The sequence below is a fragment of the Sceloporus occidentalis genome, unplaced genomic scaffold, assembly GCF_023333645.1.
Source record: "Sceloporus occidentalis isolate IW3139 unplaced genomic scaffold, rSceOcc1.0.p SCAF_2, whole genome shotgun sequence".
NCBI lineage: Eukaryota > Metazoa > Chordata > Lepidosauria > Squamata > Phrynosomatidae > Sceloporus > Sceloporus occidentalis.
Genome location: NW_028316982.1, coordinates 261,187,967 through 261,202,127, shown reverse-complemented (window position 1 = coordinate 261,202,127; position 14,161 = coordinate 261,187,967). Strand labels below are relative to the sequence as shown.

Genomic DNA, 14,161 nt, shown 5'->3' with positions numbered 1-14,161 from the left:
TGGACAATGCTGGCTCTTCGACTTAGGAATGGAGATAAGCACCACCCCCTACAGTTGGTTCCAACTAAACATTAATGTCAAGGGGAAACCTTTACCTTTTACCTTTACCTAAGGCAACTGTTTCACCTATCACTCTGTTTGGTAGGCTACCACTATTCTGCCCATGTCCATGAATCAGTGAATCTGCTTTGGTTTGTTATTGTTGTTGGTCTTCAAGTCATTTCCAACTTGGGGCAATCCTAAGGCAAACCTATCATGGTGTTTTCTTGGAACAGTTTGTTCAGAGACGTTTGGCATTACTTTCCTCTGATAATGAAAATGTGTGACTTACACAAGGTCACGCAGTGGGTTATAAATAAATTAAAAAATAAAACATTTATTTCTACCACACTTTTTGTGGAAACAATCAAAGCAGCTTACAATGTTAAAAGAATACACCATATATACAAAATAACCCTCTTTAAAAAAGAACTAAGCAGTTTAAGGGTAAAATTACACAAACAATTAAAACACTAATAGTGGGCAGAGCCATCAGATATTGGGGGGAGGGGGTTGCTACATGGCTGAGTAATTTATTCTGAGAAGGCCTGTCGGAAGAGATCCATCTTAACAGCTTTCTTGAAGCTATCTAGATTGGTGATTTGACAGATCTTGTCTGGCAGGCCATTCCACAGGCTGGGAGCAGTTGCAGAAAAAGCCCTCTGGGAGGTTGGAGTCAATATTTATAGGCTGGTCTTTATAGGCTGCAGTAAGTTCCTCCTAGAGGACCTGAGAGCATGGAGTGGATTGTATGGTAGTAGGCGATCCTTTAAATAAATTGGGCCCAAGCCATGTAGGGCTTTAAAAGTGATAACCAACACCTTGTACTGTGCCTGAAAACAGGGACGTAGCCAAGGGGGGGTTCTTGGGGTCCGGACCCCCCCTTCCATTAGGAAAATGAATGGTGTGTGCTGCTGCACCGCCGCACCCAAGTCCCATTATAATGGTGGCACTTAGTCTGGACCCCCCCTTCCTAAAATCCTGGCTACGTCCCTGCTGAAAACTAATAGGTAGCCAGTGGAGTGACTTTAATATTGGTGTTATATGATCGCTCCTAGATGATCAAGTGATCACCCTGGCCACCATATTCTGTACCAACTGCAGTTTTCGAACTAGGCACAAGGGTAGCCCCATGTAGAGCGCATTGCAAAAATCAAATCTTGAGGTTACCAGTGCACATACTACAGTTTCAAGGTCTCCTGGTTACAGGAAAGGGCGCAGCTGGTGTATCAGCCAAAGCTGATAACAGGCGCTCTTGACTGTCACATTCATCTGATTTCGCATGTGAAGAGATGGGTCAAGAAGTACCCCGAGACTGCGAACACAGTCCTTTGAGGAGAGCAAACCCCTCTAGGACTGGAGGTTGCAACTCAATGCCTGGTCTAGGGGCCCCTACTGTAAGTACCTCCCTTTTGTCTGGATTCAGTTTGAGCTTGTTTTCCCTCATCCAGTCCATTACTGCCATTCACCCAGTCCACTCAGACCACTGCACCATATTGGTTCTCTCTTGGGTTCAAAAGCAATTAAGTAAGATACTGTATGTTCCATGGTGCTCAACCTTATTTCCCAAAGAGACTGATCACTTTGAAGTGTTCTTTTAAAGTTCAGAGTATGTCTACTACTCCCTGATAAGGGAGGCACTACTGCCATGGGATACTCTTTGTCAAACATATGCTCATTCAGCATACAATCTCATCTTGGAGCAATAGCTCCCACGTTGTTGAAACAAGGAGTAAATAGAGCCAGAAGAACAGAATACCATGAAGATACATTTTGGAGGTAAACCGGGGGGGGGGGGGGTTTGCCTTTATCAGGTTTATTTTTTTAACAGCTCCTGCTACTCTCCTTTCTTTTCTGATTAAAACTATTGGCTTCAGAATTGAGACGCCTGAAAGCCACATAATAAATCTTCACACAGGTGTTTTTTCCCCCCTTTGCAACCTTTAAAAATGACAAATCCAAGGACAGTATTCAGCCATCTGCTCTGCTTTTTTATCGAAATAAATCAAGGTATTCAGTGTTGAATAATTGTCAGCAGGTTTAGGATTATTACTGATACTGTATTTATTGGTTAAATTTCCATAGACCCTGTGTTTGGTATTCCATACTTCTATCTAATTTTTTTATTAATGTGAAAAAAAAACATTCCTGTGGGGAGGTTAGAAGAAATGTAGAGGTGGGTGTTCCTTTGGATTAGATATCAAGATGTGCCAGGAAGAAATACGGTTGTCATACCAACATGAAGCAAACCTCAGATTTTCACTTACAGTTTTGAAATAATTCTGAGATCATCACTGGGATGATTCTGAATCTGCACAATGAACAGTGGAGAGAAAGAAAGAACATGTCTCTGAGATGCACTACAACACATAGGTCAAGATGCTGCACTATGTTTGGGTAGTATAAATCTAGGCTCTATGCAACTGATTGTGTATCTGCCAATGAGCATGCATATTGTCCCATTATACAATGTGGAAAGCACAAGGACTGTTTCTGAAATCCCACTGAATCAGGTGGTGCACTGAAATCACTAGCAAATTACTCTGCCCTCAACTCTTCCAATTTGGCACAGAAAGTCCCAATTAATCCTCTGTTCATCTGCTTTTCAAATGTCCCAGTTTCTCTTTTCTTTTCCTGCACTCCCCCTTTGTGTTCATCTTATTTTAATCTTGAAAACTGTGTCCAAAATATAAAAATAGTTTACACAGTACAAGTGCCAGAATGTTAACCCACCTTTAAAAAACCAACTGGGCCACTTTGTACATTTTTTAAAAAGCATATACCCACCTACTGTCCAGTTTGGAAGGGGCAGTCCTGATTAACCCTCTGTCATCCCACATCTGAACCCTTGAATCCCATGTTGGGAGAAAGGTGAGATATAAACTTAATAAATGCATATAATATAATATTTAAAAAATTATCTGGTTTCTTCTCCTCCCACTTTCTCCCTTTGTCTTCATCTTACTTCAATTGCTGCAAAATGAGTTGTATGTGCAAAAGTAATTTGCACCTAATTCATTCAGCAGGATGGATAGGACAGAACCTTTTTCTTCCCAGTAGGCTCAGGCAAAAGCAAACCAGTGCAGCCTCTCCTAGCTTGCCTGTACTTTATTATTAATAACTTTTCCCGTCTTGACCATTGTGAACTGGTGAGATTCTATCTGAAATCCCACACTGTGGTGGATAGTGTAGATCTACAATCATGTATTTACAGTACATGGTGACTGTGCTCCACCACCCTCCTGCTAAATCCTAACATTATACAACCAATGGTGTATCTGCCAATATGTCTGCTAATTGCCCTTCAGTGCAAATGCACAGTGACTGTTTCTTCAACCTCACTGAAGAAAGTACCATGCTGAAGGCACTTATGAATAGTTGCACACCATCCAAGAATGCACACTAACTAGTTGGGAGTAACCAACAGATTCCAGTCATGCAGTTGTGCTTTCTTGGATGGTGTGCAACTAGTCATAAGTGCCTTCAGCATGGTACTTTTTTAGCAGAAGGGTGGTGGAGCACAGTCACTATGTAAATACATGATTGTAGATCTACACTAACCACCACAATGTGGGATTTCAGATAGAATCTCACAGAAGAGAAATTTGGGAATCTAAATACAAGGCAGGCCTTTATATTAGGCAGAGGGCAGCATTCACTTCATACTACAGAATTTAGATATCATAAAAAAACCTATATATATATTTTTACTTCCAGCAAAGTCGGGGGAGGTACTTGTGAGGTTTTTCATTTCCACTGACAAAATAATTTGGCTGGCCCTGGGTTCCATGTAGCTGGAGTTTTAGAGAGAGATGAATACTTGTATTGTTGTCTCAAATAGCAAAATATCTTGGTCTTGTACTAGAAAAACCTCAAAATGTGATAGTACAGCACATGAAGAAAATCATATTGTGAATAACAATGGATGAAGATGATAATGAGGATAGAACTATCTGCACTATTCACATATTCCATCCAAGATATAAAAGTATATTGAGTTGTCGCTGCTGCTACTGCTGCTGCTGTTATTATTCTGTGCCTTCAAGCCATTACTGACTTATGGAGACCTTAGGGCAAACCTATCATGCGTTGTCTTGGCAAGATTTATTCAGAGGCAGGTTACCACTGCATTCCTCTAAGGACTTTATCATATCAGACTGCTGTCCCATCACATTTGTGGTAGGTTAAAAATGGAAGTATGCCCACTTGGCATAATTTATTTTCACACTTTCCCCCATGATAGCATTTTGGTGATCCATGATCAAGTGATTTGTTTTTAGCACTACCAAACTCTTCCGTCCAGGTGGAACAAGTAATTGCACCTTCAGACTGTCTCCTGAAGTTGTCTGCTGTATGAATTTGCACAACTAAGCTGACTTTGGCGGGTTATAGACCGCCGCTTTGAGGCGGTCTGCCGCCGCTTGCTCTGTGCAGGAGCCGTAGCAGCCACACCGCGCGGCTCCCGCGCGGAGCAAAAAAGGAGCTCCAAAATGGAGCTCCTTCTTGCGGCGCCGCGACATGTTCGGATGCTATGTGTCCGATACGTAAAGATGGCGCCGGCCGTGTGGAACAGCCGGTGCCATATTGTACGGACAGAGTCCGTATTAGACCCAGGGGCGTCTAGAAGAGACGCCCCTTTTTTAAAATGGGACGTCCTGCGGACGTCCTAAGTGCCGGTGTGTAACCGGCCTTTGGGAAAGCGTTGGCAGCTGCAATTGCTTGTCGTCCCTTTCCGAAGCACTGGGCTGCTGTGTGCACATTCACCCAACAGCCCCAGGGTTCGGGGGGGGGGGGAGACACAAGTGACCACAGCTGCCAACCGCCTCCTGAAGCTGGCTGCTATGTAAATGTGCACACAGTAACCAGCTTTGGGAAGATATTGGCTGCCATAATTACTGTTCCATCCCCACTTCTGAAGTATGGGGATGCTGCATGCACATTCACACAGTAGCCCCTGCTTCAGGAAAGGAGGACAAGTGATGACAGCTGCCAATCACGTCCTGAAACCAATTGCTGTATGAAATGTTCACTCAGTAGCCAGCTTAAGGAGTTTGTTAGCAACCATGATCATTATGAGGGGAAGAGGAATGGAATCAAATCCATTCACACTATGTGACTCCTTGAGAAGCAGAACTGCAGTGGGAAGGACCTATTGCATGAAGGCAGTAAGAAAACAGCTATGAGACTGAGAGCCTGTTGCTGAATTTTGCTCATCAATGAAAAGATGCACTACAGTAATGAATGGATTGCAAGATGGTACCAGGACGGACACAATGTCACATGATAGGTCCAGTCAAAGGCTTTTTTTCCAGTTAAAATTCTACTTTTATAGCCTTGTCTGATGAAGTTCTAATGCTGAGGGAGTGTAATTTGCCCAATGTAAGCCAGTGAATTTCCACGATGAAACAGAAATACAAACTCTGGTCTCCCAAAATCCCAGTTCAGCCCCCAAACCACTACACCTTGGGGCAGAGAGTTAACAGAAGGACTGTTGGGTCCTGAGCATGATGGTCACCAGTTTCCAAGCAAAGCCAGGAAATGCCCTTTTACTTTGTATGTAATGAAACTGCTGGACGGGTTACCATGGGGAAGCTAAAGCTAATCACTCCATCAAATTCCAGCAGGGATTCAATATCCATATGGGGAGAAAATGTATCCATCCAGAGACAAGCTGTGTAATGATGCACTTTGAGAAGGAATTAAGAATCCTCCTGCTTCAGAGCTAAAACCATTTACTAGATATGGGCTATGGTGAGATTTTGATGATAACAGATTATTTCACATCTGGCCATCCTAAGGTCCTTGTGTTTCTATTGGGCTGCTGATAAAGAAGTATTATTGAACTATATTGTTCACAAATTGAATATGATACACACACACACACACACACTAGCTTTTCTTTGTTCTTCCTGTCTTCTGGTGAAGATTATATTATTTGTTGTTACCTGCCCTTGAGTTGACCTCTACTCATGGTAACCCTGTGGATGGGACACCAAGAACCCCTATCCTCAACCACTTTGCTTATATCCTGAAGGTTCAGATCCATGAACTCCCTGATTGAGTCTATCCTTCTGGCATGTGGTCTTCATTTCTCTTTACTTTCTTCCACCTTTCACAGCATTATCACCTTTTTTAATGAGTTGTGCTTTCTCATGATATGGGAAAAGTATGACAATTTTAATTTAATCATTTGGCCTCCAGGGAGAGTTTAGGCTTGATCTATTCTAGGGCCCATTTGATTGTCTTTTTGGCCATACATATTATCCTCAGCACTCTTCTCCAGCACTATATCTCAAATGAATTTATTTCTGTTCACATTCTTCACTGTCTAGCTCTCATATCCATACAAGGTGATTGGGAATACCACTAACTTTAGTGTTCAGTGTTATATCTTTGCACTTTTAGATTTTGCCTAGTTCCTTCATAGCTGCCCATCCCATTATTAGTCTTCTGATTTCTTGATTGCAGTCTCTGTTCTGATTAATGTTTAATTCAAGATATGGGAAATCTATACTTTGTTTTTTTCCATCATCTAAGATGAATTCATTTAAATATTCTGTGATTGTTATTTTTCCCCCCTAACATTCATTGTTAAGCCTACCTTAATGCTTTCTTATTTGGCTTTCTTTAGTAATTGTTCCAAGTCTTTCTTTTTTTTTGTTTTCTGCTAGTAGTATGGTGTCATCTGCATATCTTAGCTTGTTGATGTTCCTTCCTCTGCTCTTCACTTTTCCTCCCTCTGAGTCCAAGCCTGCCCTGTGTATGATCTTTTCTGCATACACACTGAACAAATAGGATGCAGGCTTCTCTGACCCCTTTGCTAGCTGGGAACCGTTCTGTTGAGGATGGTGTGCAAATCCTCAAACGTTTGGCAAACATATTTAACATCTTCTCCCATATGCTCTCCACCCCATCCAACTGAGTTAATTGAGTTCAAACTACTTTTGCACTCTGGACTCAATTTACCCAGCTGAAGTGAGCTGAAGAGAAAGGAGGGAAGTGGAAAGAAAAGGAGAGAGAAAGTGAGATATTTTGAAACCAGTTGAAAAAGTGGAAAGACAGAGGAATAATCAGGAGGCCAAGTGGAAGGTATTCACATGTTCATGCACACACCCAACTTCATACAACAATCTGCATGTGCAGGAGCATCTGTGTGTACAATGGTACCACATGCACAACACCACTTCCACAATTCTGAACGCATATGGATCTTCTCATCTGACAAAAATCTTCCACCCCTTCCTTGGGGTGACATAGGCATGTGTAAGAGCCTAACAGGATTCTGGTTCCACTCCATGTTCTCTGCGACAGTTTCACTGCTCTCTCTAGTTAGGAAGGACATAATAAATAAGAGCTTTAAGTAAATAATTACAAGCCATTCTAGCTACCTGGACATCTGTTATAGTAAAGGTGGACTTGTTTGCATTGAATGTCTCATCATACAAACATGTACTGTCCCTAAGTGTGCTCCCTGGCTACCATTTTGGCGACATTCATCAGAGGGTAAGCCCCACTGAAAACAGTGAGGCCTATATCAGAGTATACATGCATAGGATTATGTTTTAGGAGCAGGTGGTCAACTGTGGGGTGATTATGGGGCCACACTCACCTCTCAGGAGACTTGGAGGCTTCCCTGCCACACACCCCACAAAATAAAAATCAAATTTTGTTTGCCTCCAATCTCACTCTAGAGTTGGAGAGGGGGGCATTTTTCACCAAGTTTTTCTCTAGGATCTTACTTCTCAATCCACTAGTGACAATGCTATGTATAATCCACAGGTGATTTGCAGCCGATCAGAAGAGTACAACAGCCGCCAAGAACTTTGTAATGGCACAAACGAAGGGCCTATTCTTCGAAATCCCGGCAACCATGATAAAGGGAGGACCCCTAGGCTTCCAACTTCTGCCGAGGTTGAATTCTGTTTAAGTCTGACTCAGTATGAAGCTGGAACCATGGACAAAATGGCCAACTTCAGCTTTAGGAACACTTTGGAAGGTAACCTCCTTTCCTCTTTCTTTCTAATGTTGTATTTGCATGTGAATCTACACACTCTTCTGGCCAAGAAAGGCTTCAGAACTTGAACATGGTTTAAATCTGAGTGTGTCCTTTCACTCAAAGAAGAGCTTATCTCATCTTAGTGCAGCATTCTTACACGAGAACAGCAACATGATTCAGCAAATGGTGCTATTTCTTAGCACAGAACAAATGCAGACAAGTTCCATATTCAGATGACAATATGTTAGACTGCATCTGCACTGCAGAATTAATGCAGTTGGACATTGCTTTAACTACCATGGCTCAGTGCTATGGAATTCTGGGATTTGTCAGAGAACTCTGGTGCCACAACAAACTACAAATCCCATGATTCCACAGGATGGAGCCATGACAGTTAAAGCAGTGTCTTGTTGTTTCTTGTTGCATACCTTCAAGTTGCTTCCAACTTATGGCTACCCTAAAGTGAATCTAGCATGAGGTTTTCTGGGCACGATTTGTTCAGAGGAGGTTTGCCATTGCCTTCACCTGAGGCTGAGAACATGTCACTTGCTCAAGGCCATCCAGTAGGTTTCATGGCCAAGGAGGGAATCGAACTCTGATCTCTAAAGTCATAGTCCAACACTCAAATCACTATGTCATGCTGGCTCTTTAAGCAGTGTCAGATTGTATTAATTCTGCAGTGTGGCAGCAGCCTTAGTTTAATAATCAAAGTCATGAACAAGTTTTTTTTGGCCATACACAAAGCATACCCTCTAACAATTCACAAAAGCAAACGAGGACAAATGTGGCTGAGCCTCATCGATGTGGTCAAAAAGTGGCCAGGCAATAAGAGGTCCAAAGTTGTTAAGGAGGAAGAACAGTCAGAAGTAGTCAATGTCCTGGTACAGAGCACTCAAAAAGGGCGGTCTGCCGGCACCCTGGTTTGCTCCACAAGAAAGCCACAGCGAACAAACCACGCGGCTCCCTCGCATAGCAAAAAGAACCCATGAAAAATGGGTTCTTTTGGGGGCACCATAATGATGCCACAGTGCGCACTTGTGACATCATTATGGCACTGCGAAGTGCAGACGCTAGGCATCCGTTGTATCAAAATGGCTGTGCCCTGCACGTGATGAGGGCACCCTATAGGCCTGTCTGGACCAGGCCTAAATTAGTAGTGTTCAGGGTGATGGAGAAACCTCAGAATTTATGTACTGAATGTAATAAAGACAAGACTCCACTCCCTCCTCTCTTTCCTGCTGAGTTCATTGTGTGTGATCTACCTGTGCACTTTGCACCCAGTTTGCAGCAACTGAAGTAAACTGCAGATGAAGGGGGAATGTGGGAGAAGAAGAGATAAACTGGAACATTTTAAAAGCACTTGAGCAAGTGGGGCAGTAGAAGTTAAACCAAAGCTGTCCCTACCAAACTGAGACAGTTGGCGAATAGACATAGCCCCTTCTTTCCTTCATATGAAGAAAGTCACAATAAGTTAGGAGGTTTCTAGTTTCTGATAATGGCTGGCAGCTTGCGACAAATGTGGACCTAAATCCAATTTGACACTGGCAGAAGTAATTGTTTTGGTCATTGCAAAATCTGGAATACTTTATCAACTTTGTCCAAATTCCCCCCTGGCCCTCTTTTTCCTGCTGCAGCTCGCCACTAGTTCACTGGTTTACTGTTTGGTGGGGAATGGGGAGCAGCTAAAGCTGAATGCATAGCAACAATGACTGCTTCTGCACTGCAGAGATAATCCTGTTTGACACCACTTTAACTGCCATGGCTCAGTGTTATGGAAATCTGGGAACTGTAGTTTTGTGAGAGAGAAGACTAGATATCCCACAAAATTACAATTCTAAGAATTCCATAACATTAAGGCATGACAGTTAAAGCTGTTTCACACTGCATGATATCTGCGGTGTAGATGAAGCCAATTTCATCCTCTGGGATCTCCAAACAACCCCTGAGAAATGCAGTGGGATGCTTTACATTGCACATTCAGCTATAGGAATTTAGCTGGACACTCATCCACTCCTGCTTTCACTTTCCACTTGCCAGAAAATGGCCATGCTGGAAGCATTGCAGTAGGTAAAAAGTTATTTGGGTGTGTGTGGGAAAGGAGGTATGGATTGGTGTCTCCCCAATCCAGGATCTTGGACATTGTGTTAGGATGGAAGCTAGGCTAATCGGTTTTAAAACAAACTACAGTTTGGAGACCCTGGCTTGCTCCAAAACTATTAATCATGGATTCATGGTTTGGACAAAATGGGAAGCTTTGTTGAATTAAAGACTTCTGTTTTCATTATCTCATCCTGTTAATGGAAAAGCAAAATGATTGCATGTATGAGCAGCAAAAGGCTAATTCATCCCTTTGTTTATGTTTCAAGATAATACAGCCATTTTTTTTTCAAAGTCTTCCACTAGCTGTTGTACAAATTTTTAAAGAAAAGTGCCACTGCCAGAATTTTTTTCCACATAATCTGGATCCAACCCAATATATCTTAGTAAGAAATTGTACAAAGAAGCTTATAAAACAGAAATATCCTTGTCTGATTTCATGGCTATAATTGCCCAAATAGCTAATGTCATGCTTCTTCCGGCATGAATGGAAACATCATATTGTAGCTTCATAAGAGGCAACAAATCATGAAGCAAAATAGGAGGGACGCAGAGAGAGGGAGGGGGGAGGGAGGGAGCACTCAATTATAATCTAGGAGACACCTCCAGCATTTGCATTTTAATGTGAATTTACCTAATTTGCCATTTTGAACCAATGTGTGAACCAAAACTCAGTTTTCTTTTAAAACTCAGTTATCCTTTGAAAAATTTGTCTGGATTTTGCAATGATGCATGCATTTAATTTTTTAAAAAAATAAAGCATACAAAATTGAAGGGAAGTACATACAAATGTGTTTCTTAATCAAAATAGCATTCAAGAAGTCATCATATTAGCAACATCAGGCAGCCACTTCTCAACCAGTAGGGGACGGACTCCTGCCAATCCCAGTGGCTGCTTACTGGTAAGGGGGGGGGGGGCTGCCATGGGAAGGGTCTGGCCAGAATGCACTATGTATCACTGTAGTTATGGTGCTATATAGTATGCAGTAGTCATGTGGGATTCTTTCCAGCTCTATGATCATACAGAATTCCAACTGTTTTTAATGTTTGGTCTGTACTGAACTGAACAGTAGAGGAAAATGAGAATGGAGAGAAGCTATAACTGACAGATTTGTTCATTTGAAGTCTCAGTTAATATCAAGGTGTTCTAAGGCTGAGATCCAAAATCTGCTAAAGGTATGGGCGGAAATCATGTAGCCAGATGTTGCTTAACTGCATTTCTCAGAATTCCTCACCATTGTCTATGCTGGCTAGGATTGCTGGAAATCTATGCTGGCTAGGATTGCTGGAAGTCCATTCACATCTGGAGGACTTCGGGGCCATTTCCACTGGGGTATAACGCGGGTTACGAAGCGAATTCAGAAAGTAGCGTGCCCATTTGAACCTGATTTAAACCTAGAACGGTTCTAGATCACCCCGCATGCGTCCCCATTTGAAATCGATTCATATCTTGGTTCTTTTTATAAACCGCGTTAAAGGCATATAACCCGCGTTAAAAAAATAGAAGGGTTGAACCTTCTATTTTTTCCTTGATTCGGGATAGGAATCTAGTTATTTAAATGGGAACGATCAGCCTCTGAAATCGGGTTAGCTGGATGGGAGGAGCGAGCGCGATGGGCCGGCTTGGGGGAGTTGCCCTTTCTGTCCCTATCCGTCGTGGCCATCGGCATCTTTGCTTCCCTCACCCCTTTTTTCTGCTGCGGTCTTTCAATAAGAGATAAGGATTTTTATTTTATTTTAATGGTTTACAGGCGCTTAATCTCTTCAGCATCCGTGCCACTCAAGGAGAGGGTTGCTGCACAACAATCTCGGGGGAGATAAGGAAACCCTGTGTGTGTGTGTGTGTGTGTGTGTGTGTGTGTGTGTATATCAATGAACACCATTTGTAATGGAGGGGAAGAGTGCTCCCTCCCTGGGCTGTTTATAGAGCCATGAAGCGGGGATCCGTCCTGCAAAACCCATCATAGTTCCTCTGGAAGGAGCTTTCCCTAAGCAAGCAGCCTCCGCCAGCCTCTCTGGGGTCTTTTTTCAAAGGCAGCAGCCAAGCAGAAGTGCTTTGGGGAGGCAGTTTCTCTCTCCCCTCAACCATCCTTCCCCACGGATAATTGCAGGACTCCCCTTCCTTCGAAGGGAGAGACCAGAGAGGGAGGAAAAGGAAGGAAAAAAATCTGTCTTCAGAATTCACCCTGCAAGCGCAGGCTCCCAGCTGTGGGCAAAGCTACCCCTCCTTTCCCTCCTAAACACACACAGCCTCGCAGAGCAGAGGAGTAACCCGAAACCTTCTGTCCTGTCCTCCCCGCAGGAGACAGAAGGAAAAAAAATGCAAGCCTGCTCTTTGTTTGAGAAGGAAGGCTATTCTCCCTTTCCTCACATCTAATCCTCCTTCCCTTTCCTGCCGCACTTTAAGTGCCTCCTCATTGGCTCTTTTATTAAAAAACTGTGAAATTTAAAAGTGACGTTTTGATGACGTTGCTTTGATTGACAGCCCCAAAATGGTGAGTGGGAACGAAATAAGGCTAAAACCGGTTTATATATACACTGGTTTATTTGAATAGGAACGCAAGCGGATCACTTAAAGCGAATTAGTTGGTAAATGAGAACGAAGGAAAAAAAAGCGGGATAAGACCAGGGTTATTTTGAATCGGTTTTATTTAAAACGGTGTATTTTAAATCGTTGTAAATCACAAGTGGAAACAGCCCCTTCATGGTGCCTCGACTTAGAGCACATCAAAGGCCACAGTCATCCCCATGCAGATGGTAGATCCTCTCCAATAAGTTTGACTGGTGATATAGATGACAGGCAAGTCCAAGGAGAAGTGGCAGTTGATGATGTTGGCCCTGTTAATCAAAAATTCCTTGTTCTTTGACCCTATAATCCTTTGGACCCTTACTTGCTGAAGAGTAAAACAGAGAACATTACCCTCTTTCTTGTTAGAGGTAGCAACTTTAACATACCCATAGTTGCTAGTTTGCAAGTCTCTCTAAGAATTTAGCCAATGCATGAATTTACGTCAATCTCCTGTTTGTTAGTCCCAGTCACATCGTCTCTCTTTTTGCATCCATTGTTCTGCAGTTAATTTCAGTTTGTTCATCCTCCATTTTGTTGTCTGCAGTTGTTCTTTCTCTCACTCACTTCCATATTTGAACACTACATTTGAAAAAAATATTATGAAACCTTTAGTATTTGTAAGTACTTCATATGTTCTTACCGAGAAAGTTAAGCCTGCTTTATTTCTCTGCTAGATCCTTGTGTGTTGGAGAGGGGGGTTACTGGTTGTTGCTCACCTTCTGCTTGTGAATACTAAATATCTTCCTTGCACAAGATACACTACTCTCACACACATACCCCAACAAATAAAAATGCTGTGTGATTATGTGGTGCCACCAAATAGTCTGCCATTACCCAAACTGTGTAGAAGTGATGTGAAGCACCTGCCAACAGCTGAGTCTATCAGAAGACCACTGCAAACTCTCAATTAAATCATGGCAAAGGTGAGAGAGTTAATTGCAAAGGTCAGGAGATTAGTTTCATGAGAACATTTCAAGGCTTTCACTGTGAAATGCAAAAAAGGTTCCATGAGGTTTATGCATGTCAGTTTATGACCACACATGCCTGTGTCGTGAGAATCAATATAGTATGATGATTAGAGGCTTGAATCCCTATTCTTACTCCCAGCCAGAGTAGAACCATTGTATCAATTGGATTTACCTATGTATTGACTTAGCAATAGCAGTGGGGTCTACTCTAGTTGGAACTAGCCAACAGGAGTCCTGCCACAGTGTTGGACTGGGACTTGGGAGTTTTGGGTTTTGATCTTTACAACATAGGGCATACCTTACAGGATTATTGTGAGGATAAATTAGCGAGCCAGCAAGCCAGGTGCTTATGGAAAGAAACATGAGGCTGAGTATGTAACAAATAAATAAGCCAAATGTCATGAATCTGTAGCAGTTTTACAAGTGTTTGATAGATCACCCACCTGACTTTAATGTCTGAGAATTCAAAAACAGTACTTGCCAAACACAATG

General features: G+C 42.4%; 1 protein-coding gene across 2 annotated transcripts in view; it reads left to right on the top strand.

Moving 5' to 3' along the window:
- Nucleotides 1-14,161, top strand: part of LOC149320070 (tyrosinase-like) — an 81,160-nt gene that overhangs the window by 11,291 nt on the left and 55,708 nt on the right. For both annotated transcript variants that reach the window (XM_089508263.1, XM_089508264.1), the window contains exon 2: nt 7,819-8,035. In XM_089508263.1, the coding sequence (XP_089364389.1) occupies nt 7,819-8,035 (217 nt within the window). The remainder of the gene's footprint in view (nt 1-7,818; nt 8,036-14,161) is intronic.